General features: G+C 39.7%; 1 protein-coding gene across 1 annotated transcript; it reads right to left on the bottom strand.

The window, feature by feature from the left end:
* Window positions 1-874: 874 nt before the first annotated feature.
* LOC145890163 (cytochrome P450 2C21-like) lies at window positions 875-2,027 on the bottom strand. Its single transcript, XM_082981196.1, has 6 exons — window positions 1,940-2,027; window positions 1,787-1,884; window positions 1,620-1,701; window positions 1,331-1,565; window positions 1,202-1,252; window positions 875-998 (listed from the first exon to the last, which is right to left on the bottom strand). Exons 1-6 carry the CDS (start codon window positions 2,025-2,027, stop codon window positions 875-877), a joined length of 678 nt encoding a protein of 225 aa, XP_082837322.1.
* Window positions 2,028-10,100: the final 8,073 nt, after the last annotated feature.

Raw genomic sequence — 10,100 nt, 5'->3', positions numbered from 1 at the left:
ACTTAAAATAAAAATATCAAACCTTGTACTTTGGGGTTGTTAACCATGTAAACTAAAGCCTATTTTAGTGTTGTTTGAGTTGTTTCAGCCCCAGCTAGAAAAAGATCCAACATTGTTTTCTTAAGGTCTGCCAGAAAGAAATTGTCGTAAAAGACTATAGTAATCAGCCTGTGCAGGTCAGTGATGACCTTTCCTTTATGTATTCAGAAAACTGTCTTTTACTTATTCAGAAAATTCAAAAAGATCAACAGGAAATTATGGTTAGTATTATCTGTCATAAAAAACAAAAATTTTAACTTCGCCTATTGGCATCGTCGTGTCTACACGCTGTTTGTAACTAGAAAACAATTTTTATATAGTAATTTTTTATTTAAAGTTTCCACCTGGGTCACTCACAAGTAGCGTTCGAAAAGAGTTATCTTTAGAAAGTAAACCTTAGTTACTGTCTAGAAAAATATCATTAACCATATTAATAACATAAAAAAGTGGACACATCTACACGCCTTTTCACTGCCTTTACTTCTTTTTCCTGTGGGCCACTTGCACTTTGAGTGCAGATTTACATTCTTGCGACCACTGCGTTTTCACGTCTTTTGCAATTCCTAGTTTTACTATTACGAGGGAGATTATTTTTTCGTTTCTTTGATTATCGCCCCTTTTTGATTAGATAATTTAGTACAGTAGTGAATGTGTTTATACTGTCATTCATGTTAGACTAGAATCGAGGATGTCAATAAGCGAAATATATATTTATGTTTGATACAAAACACCATACTGGCGCCGATTGTCTGTTACCAATTTTTGTTCCATCAACAATTAAATTATAAGATAATTCTAAATATCCGCAACCAGCACACAAGCTTACTGACATGATTCATTTAAACAAGTTTGACTTTTGAATTTCAAGAAGATAATAGTCAACAAAATCTCTTGGATTGTTTGGGTCTAATGTAGTTTTGTGGTATTCAATCTCGACAGTCAAGAAATCTTCAATTGTACTAAAAAAAGTAATTCATTATTGCAACTTACCTTCATAAGTTGAAAAAAAATAAATGAAATTAAACAACAACAAAACCGCAATCACCTACTACATTCCTTGACTTCTCTTGCAATTTTCGGGAGCCACAGTTTATATAGGTAAGGAACAAATGAAACCAACAAGAATCCAGGAGTATTTACTCTGGCCAATAGATGAAAATACCTGTTGTTGTACTCAAGGAGACGCTTAAAATTAGCATCACCATATGAATATCTGCGAATTAAGAAAAACCTTAGATAAAAGCAAAAAAAAATCTCCACTAATTCTCCAAACAAAATCTTTCCTTCTAACCTGTTTGCAAACACAAAGTATGCAAGGATATTTAAAGTTGCCCACTCTATTGGGGAAGTTGGGTTTACAGGTGTTCCTGACTTTGCCATAGTCTGGAATTCATTGATGAAATAAGGCAGCTCATCTGTGATAACTTTGTCGAAGTTATGATGGTTTAAACCCATGTTTCGCAAAACAGTGTAGAAAAATTTGCGATGAGCCACCATTTGAGGGGTGTATGATGATGCACCGATGCCTACAAAAATTATATTTATGTAGTTGCAGTGAATTTTTAGTGCAGTTATTTAACCTTCCAATTTTTTTCCTCTGGTTAGTTTCATTGCTAGAGTGGATGGTCTCCCAGAAAATTTTCTTGGGTTGTCGATCATCATCTTCAGAAAATATTATTGTATCAACAACAATTGCATCTAATTATTTCAACTTGGACTGCTGCGGAAAATATCAACCAACGTTTACCTCTTTTATTAGGTTGTAGTCATACACACAAACTACATCCGATCCTTTAACTTTTAAACTAAAAATGTTTCCATATTTCCTGGACAGCTTAAGTCCATCTGTAACAAAAATAAATGTTTGCATTTTGTGCAAGAAAATCACGTACCCACTCACTTGCTACAAAATCTTCAGATATATGATAAAAACTTCCAATAAATGGCAAACCCCGTGGACCTGGAGGAAGACCTTTAGCCCTCCACATGCTGATAGATCCATTGTATATCAACCAGATTACCACAAGCAGTATAATTACCTCGATCCACATGTTAGTGCTTCTAAAAACGTATTGGCTTTTGTAAATACTACAATAGCTGAAGTTAGTATTCAAACCAACCTGATGTTGCAAACAAGAAGTCTTGTGCAGTCCGTTTCAAAAAGTGTTGTTGTACCTATACTTAGTGATAGTCATTTCCTCATTCGCTTACCGTGCAGCGGATATTGTTACAAGCTTATAAATGTCAAGCTAACACCGGCAAGTTATAGTATAACCTACGTTCTTGTCGATCTTTGTAAAATGACATTTGCGTGTTGGAGCAAGTTTATGGTATAACAAAAAATGCTAACAAGTTAATTTGGGACTAGAACGTTACAACGTACTGTTACCCAAAGACAATTCCTAAAATACTTCTTGTAGTTACCTTTATTGTATTAAAATAAATGGGCAGAGCTTGCAAAAATTTCTGCAAAGAAAGATAGTTACAAAGGGTTTGCCAGTAATTAATGGGCCATTGCGTCGATGTTACAAGTATTCTGCTTTTGGCAATTAGACACCAATAGTTACAATATGTTACTTAATTTATCGTGTCGCACATAGGATGTGTAGGAAATTATTTTATAACATGCGAGCTCCGGCACCTATATTTTGCCACTTGCACCCTGCGTATTTCCTGTGAAGGCGTATATTTTTCATGATTTTAATGTTATTTTTTTGCTTGTGTATATTTTTTTAACCTGAAATCTCATAACTCAACTGTATGCGTCACAATGTTAACTTAGGCCTACTTAACTTCCTGTTAACGACATGACCGTTTTCGGATTAATGACAAACTCTCCGCCAAACGTTTCGCAGGACTAAGGAGGACGGCTCTATCTGGTAAATATGTCGATAAACCGATTTCGGTTTGATGAAACGCACATCTTCGGCCAGGCCAATTTCCGTGTAGTTTCACAATAAAGCATTTGTGTTATTGTGACATGAGCTTTACAAAACGAATTACGACTTTAAAACATACTCCACATGAGTAGTAGGAATGAGCCGAGTAGCATGGACACTTTTCACTTAATAGGGATCGGGCACTCTTCACTTGGTTTGAGATCGGGCACTCTTCACTTGGTTTGAGATCGCGCACTCTTCACTTATGTGGGATCGGGCACTGTTCACTTATGTGGGCTTGGTCACATATTGTATGAAAAATAACTTAGAGTGGTTCATTTGTTGAATGAGTTGGTCGAGTAAGGACGTAAACCCAAGTGAGAAGTTTTTTGAATGAGCACTGGTCACTAGATGGTATAAAAGAGTTGTGGCTGTGAAGGCTTTCGGTTTGTTCACTTCTGAGTTGAATAGAAATATGTCATTTCTTACTGGTCGTTCTCTCTTTGGACGAAGAGATAGAAGTGATGCTCAATACTCTTTAACCTCGATGATATGCGCCCCGGGTGGATTGGTCGAGCGAAAGAGGAATTATCCTTGTTTGGACCCTACAAATGTTAATATGGCTGAAGAGAGAAAACGTATAGATTCGTTCAAATATGGATTTTGGCCTTATCATACCCGATCAACACCGGCGGATTTAGCCGAAGCTGGATTTTACTTTATTGGTATTCACGATAAAGTGAAATGTTGGTATATGTTGCCTCTTTAACTAGAAACTGAATGACGTTGCTTGGGAAGAACATGCCAAACATTCTCCTGGATGTGAGTTTCTTCTCAAAATCAAAGGTGGGCAATTCGTTCTCGGAATTAGTGGTAAAGGAAAAGATGTGTGCGGTCCGAATTGGGAAGAAGCATGCCTTCGTGAAGAGAAGAGACTGGCTGAAACACAAAATGAAATAACTAATTCAGATGCAATTTCTTTCCTAAAGTGTTTTGGGCTATATTAACCCAAGTTTTGTGACCGTTCTATCGAAAAAACAACATGTGCTTGAAGCAGCTGAGGTTGTAACCTATAAGAACAGTCTAAAGAAAAGCGTTTAAAAGCGCAACGAACATAAAAAACTTTTAGTTTGTTAAAAATCTGTTTGCGAAAACACCATGGATTTTATTCACCCTTTCACTTGCCTTGTAGCTGGTCCGACTAGTTGTGGTAAAACGTTCTTTTTGAAACGTTTCATAAACGAGAAGTTAACTTTACCAAATCCCCAACGCATTGTATGGTGTTACGGCGAGTGGCAAGGGGCAAGGGGCGTACGAAGGGATTAACGGTGTGGAATTTGTTCGGGGATTGGCAACTGATTTTGATTCGTCAGAGAGAACACTTTTGATTATTGATGATTTAATGAGTGAATGCGACAAAAGCGTGACCAATCTTTTCACAAAAGGGAGCCATCACAAAAATATAAGTGTGATATACATTGTTCAGAATTTATTTCACAAAGGAAAGGAGCAACGCACTATCAGCTTGAACGCGCTTTACCTCGTTGTTTTTAAAAATCCAAGAGACGCTTCTCAAATAACTCATCTTGCCAAGCAAGTTCAACCAGGGCGGACGCGTGCCGTTCAGGAATCATATAGTGACCCGACCTCTCGTCCACACGGTTATTTGCTTTTTGACTTCAAGCAGAGCACAGCAGAAAAATTTCATTTAAGAACCAACATTTTTCGCGGTGAAACCCAGATTGTGTACGTACCAAAATCTCTGTAGCATGTCAAGGCGACTACATGACCAAGCTCCAGTTCTTACGACACTCGCTAAATCCAAACCCAAGCTTGCTCGATCGATTATAAAAGTCGCTGATCGTGAATTAATCCAGTGCATTTGCGAATGTGCATACAACGTTTCAAAGGGAAACGTAACATTGACACCCACGGAACGAGCCAAACTTTGCAGATATAAAAACGGCATCCGTAAACTTGGAAAAAAGTCCAACGTGGAGGATTTTTATCAGCGTTGTTAGCTCCGTTGATTGGCAGCATAATACCCGCCGTCACTAGTCTTTTGTCTGGTGGGAGGTGAAATGGAAAGTGTTCAAAAATTCGCTTTGGTGGACCCTCGTATTTTGAAAAGTCTACAGGGAAACACATCTTCACAAACGACGCCTGTTGAAAACGCATAAACCACACTCGATCGGAAAATGAAGGACATCATAAACGAGCCTGGGACGATGGAAGACAAAGTAAAACTTTACAACCAGGCACTTCAACGGTATCAATTTTACAAGGACACCCTTGTGAATAAACCACTTAAGTTTACGGTTACCGAAGAAGCCCGAGGAAAAACTGTGGCTGGAGAAGTTGAGGAAACAAAGAAAAATGTTGTCGAAAGTCGTGTAATTGATTCTATGCCGAAGACGTTTAAATACAAAGCGAAGCGAGTCATGGATATTATCAAGGAAAGTCCAGAAATTGATTTCAACTCGACAGGAGAGCTTTCGGTTAAAGGGGAAGTTGTTAAGGGAAGCAACATTGAGGATCTGATTCACAATGCTGTGCGACGCCGCGGATCGACGTCAACGACGCCGATCGGATGGACTGATTTCCTGTCGGCATTGGAAAAAGCAAATGCACCAAAGTCATTGCTTGGGTATACAAATACAACACCCGCGCCAGGTCAGCGCCCAGTTGGATTTAAACCGCCACCGGTGCAGAATAGACGATTTGCAAAGCAATGGGTAAATCTGTAAAGTTTTCTGAGGAATATTATTCCCCCTTGCAACCAGAAAGTCTCGGGGGCGTGAAGCGCCTCGCCCGTGCTTCAAAACGAAATAGAGTTGAAGTAAAAGATTGGCTGCGAAAGCAGGACACTTACACACTCCACAAACCTCTACGTCGAAATTTTAAACGTCTTCGTGTTGTAGTCGGTGGTATTGATTTTCAGTGGCAGGCTGATTTGCTTGATTTGGTGAAACTAAGTCGTTACAACAATGGGTTCAAATACTTACTTACCGTTATTGATGTGTTTTCAAGGTATGCGTGGGTTGTCCCAATAAAACAAAAAACGGGGCTAAGTCTTGTGCGAGCTTTCGAAAAAATCTTGCAAGATGGGGACCGCCAACCGCAGAAATTACAGACAGATCGTGGCAAAGAGTTAGTGAATAAACTTTTTCAGAATTGGTTACAAAATCACGGTATTCATTTTTTTACGACGTACAATGACGAAACAAAAGCCTCCATTGTTGAGCGATTTAATCGGACTTTGAAGGAGCGTTTATGGCGGTACTTCACGTATGCCCAGAAATCGAAATATATTGACGTGCTAGATGATGTAGTAGAAAGCTACAACAACAGCTATCACCGCAGCATTCGAACTACTCCCTCGTCGGTGAAATGAGATAATCAGGATACTGTCTGGGAAAATTTATACGGCGATATATCGCATCCACCTATGTCCTGGAAGTTTGCAGTGCGTTCCCCAGTTAGAATCGCAGTAACCCGTGCAAAGTTTAAAAAAGGTTACTTAACAAACTGGACGGAAGAAGTGTTTTTTGTAAAATCACGGCGCCGAACCAATCCCCATACCTATTCTCTAGTCGATTATAATCGTGAACCGATAGAAGGGTCGTTTTATGATGAGGAACTCCAAAGTGTGGAAAAGGACCTTTATAACATTGAAAAGATATTGATAAAGCGAAAAAGGCACGGGGCAGAGCAATGGCTTATAAAATGGGTCGAATACCCCGATAGTTTCAATTCGTTGCTCAACGCAGAGGACGTCGTACATTACAGCGTATAGCGTGTAAATGACTTCAGGAGGAAATTAGGTGTGGTGTGGGCGAAGTTTGCCTCGTGAAGAAGTTGTGTTTTTTTGTCAAGTGTTTCTCATTTTTGTTGTAGTCATCACCAGTCTTGTGAATTTGACGTTGGGACACCCAAACCCGAATCTCTGGACAGCGTTACTGGCAAGTGGGGTTGGCTATCTGTTGCCAGCACCGAGTTTGAAAAACAAGAATGTTTTACGTGACTCTTCCGAGCAATAGTAGTTTTACCCCGAAAATACAACGACGCAATTCAAAACTAAATTTCCCAAAAGCATTCACTTGGATCAGGGAAAATGGGAAGTGGCGTTAAGTGACATCCATACTCATGGAAAAATATTGAGTCAGAAGTGTGGTTCGGAATGAGAGTGGGGGCCGAAGCTACTAAAAAGTTGACGCTTCCAAGCGGGCTTTATAAATCGGGAAAGGAACTTGCAAGTACAATAACAAAATTAGTTAAAACAGAAGGCACCAAGGAATTTAAACGACTTCTTCAGGAATCAGAAACCGATGATTTTAACCCCGATGGGGGTGTGATCAATAATTTATTTGTATTTGATCCGGTGACGCGTTTGACCACTATAAACCTCCCAAATGGCGCTCTCTGATGACCTTGGGGAACTTTAGGGCTTTCAAACAACTCCACTTCCACACCTTTACGAAGGAAGCCACACAACCGAAGGAAGGTGCACTCTCGAGAATGAATTTTCGACCATTTTCGTCTATTGTGATCTCGTTGAACCGCGTATAGTGGGATTTTTGTTGCGTGACGTCATAGAAGGCGCTTTGGTCGTGCGTGAGTGCTGGCAGCAAGCCTTATGCGTAGGAATGGAAAACATTGTAAAACTGGTTTAAGCATAATATTGCATTGGGGACAAAAAGTGAACAAGTGCAATAAACGGATTTTGATGTTAATTTAAGCTGAAGACAGATGGCCGCTGTTCGACCTATTATGTCTTATTTAGTTGTGTAATAATAAAACAGTTAGGCTACTGGGAGAGGGTGTTTTTGTTGTTACATCATTTATGATCGCTAACGTGATACATGAACTTTTGAAAACACGACAGAGACAAACTGTTAGTTTAGCATTGTCGTTTTGTCCACTCACAGTTATGTCGTTTCTGCTATACCCTGTGGTCTTCCGTTAAATAGGGACAAATAAGCCTTTGATTAGTGACGTCACAATGACAAATTTTTGTGTGATGCAAAACCCTGTCCTGACCTTTAAGGTAACGTAATCTGTGGATTCTCCTATGTTTAAAACTATTCGATCTGCAAAAAAAGGCGCCTTCTCCTATCTAAACAACGCATTTTTTCGACGCAAGCGCCTTATGTGATGTCCTTTTCTCCTCAGCGCAAACGGTTTACGATTTTTGGTCGCCATTACTTTTCGTGCAGTTTTCTACATTTTTTAGTTGACGTAGAACCGTAAAACTTTGGATATATGTTTGTTGTAGATGTACCTTTAGTTTTACGCAAAGTTGTCATGGCCGTGTCATATGCGCTTTAAATGGACGAACTTCAAATCGCATCTATTTTATCTCGTGACCAAGCCATTGGATCCGTGTTTTATGGTGTCTATGCGCGGGATCAGCTCACCACGTTGAATCACCCCTATCCCAAAGCATATATTGTGAATACTGATCCCAGTGATAGACCCGGAATGCATTGGCTTGCGATGTTTTTTGATGGCGAAGGCGGGGCGAGTTTTATGACTCGTTCGGGCGTGCCCCGATCCACGAGGAGCTTGTAAATTTTCTAAACCGAAATGCCACTCAATGGAAATGGAACCGTCGCATTGTACAGCACCCCCTCTCATCTGCCTGCGGCCCTCATTGTATGTATTATTTACTGTTTCGTGCACGTGGATTTATCTATGCCTCGTATAGTCGATACATTTTCTTCTGACTTGCGTGAGAACGATCAAACTGTCTGTGCGTTCGTTTCAAACATGTAATCGTAGGAGGAGAGAGAGGGAAGGTTTATTGTGAAAGTGGAAAACACAGAAAAGCAGCACCAACATCGGAATGTTTGTCTTGAGCGGTAGAAATAAAAATTTCTTGCACTTGAAGCACTTGTTCGCGAACAACCGAATCAATCAACTGCGAGCGATTTTGGTAAAATTCAAAAGAATCGGCATTTTCTATTATTGATCTCAAATACGCGGCGGGTGAAAACACAGATTTAGATTTAAAACTTAATGTAATCCCATCGACAGCCACGTCGATTGCCATATTCTTCACTCGGTCGGCGATGATACAATCTTCCACCGCGTCTGCTGTGGACCAGTACAACAGCAACCAAAAATTAGGAAACGGAAGAAAAGCAAAACGTCGTCAAGACATACCTGCAGGTCGGCGACTTCTGCATATCTCTGTGAGCAGCTGTGTAGCGCTTTGCTGTCTGGTTGAATCGACGGTGTCGGGAACAATACGTCTGTTGAGTGACATCTTTTCCGTTGGTTGCTTCTGTTCGTTGATGAGGAATGAAGTATCTATACCGTCTTAACAATAAAAATGACGTAATCCCTTTCAAAACCTGCCATAAAATACTCCAAGAAATTGTGTAATACTTGAGCGCTCATCTTGTTTGAGATTGCTTCACCTCTCACATTGTGGCTCACTCGCAATGAATGGTTTACCAGCAATGGTGCAACCCTTTTTTTGATGAATCAATATCCACACTACGGCGAAAAAAAAACGACAACAAAAAAAAGTCGATGCGTATTTATTGATTTGTAGCTGGAATGTTTCTTAAAAAACAAATTAAGCTTTAGCATCAGATCCCCGTTTGTTACTTAAGCGTACAACACTGCACCAAATAAGTTTACACTTGACAAGCAACCAACTGGAGGACATTTCAAAATAAATTTCATGTTGGGAAGGTTGTTCACTTGGAAAGTTAATGTGATTCAAACCAACATGAATGAAACTGTTTACATAGTTTAATCCCCACCGGAATCAAAATGTATTGCAAATGAACGAAAAAACAGAGGCAGTGGAATAAGACATTTGTTCGCAGTGTATGGGCCTCAATTTCGCGTGACGGACGACGACAAAATTTTATTCCTATCCAATTAATGGGTTGTTCGTGTAGTAAATATAAAAGGTTACATTTAAAATTTCTCTAGGTTTCCAGGAGCTATTAGGTCGCAGAAGTCGCACACTTTCCAAGTCATCTTTGTCTTCCAGGCTTTCAAGAAAAGCAATCAAGTCATCGCTTGTGCGGACAACAAAAGGTGTGTCAAAAAGTTGAAAATTGTGAGCACTCGAGTGAAAATAACGTTGTTCCCCGGCTACATTTTCCATAGAAAAGCCAAAACTGGCATTGATCCTGAAGGCTCGATTGCCAAAGCCCGAAACTT

The sequence above is a fragment of the Ascidia mentula genome, chromosome 2 (assembly GCF_947561715.1).
Source record: "Ascidia mentula chromosome 2, kaAscMent1.1, whole genome shotgun sequence".
NCBI lineage: Eukaryota > Metazoa > Chordata > Ascidiacea > Phlebobranchia > Ascidiidae > Ascidia > Ascidia mentula.
This window is presented reverse-complemented; position numbering and strand designations above follow the sequence as displayed.

What these genes read in the sequence shown, in the direction of transcription:
- LOC145890163 (XM_082981196.1), bottom strand. Translation starts at nt 2,027, where the DNA reads ATGTGGAGGGCTAAAGGTCTTCCTCCAGGTCCACGGGGTTTGCCATTT. An exon ending in CAGAGGAAAAAAATTGGAAG is followed by an intron (nt 1,566 to 1,619) that starts GTTAAATAACTG and finishes TAATTTTTGTAG; the next exon opens with GCATCGGTGCATCATCATAC. An exon ending in TACTTTGTGTTTGCAAACAG is followed by an intron (nt 1,253 to 1,330) that starts GTTAGAAGGAAA and finishes CTTAATTCGCAG; the next exon opens with ATATTCATATGGTGATGCTA.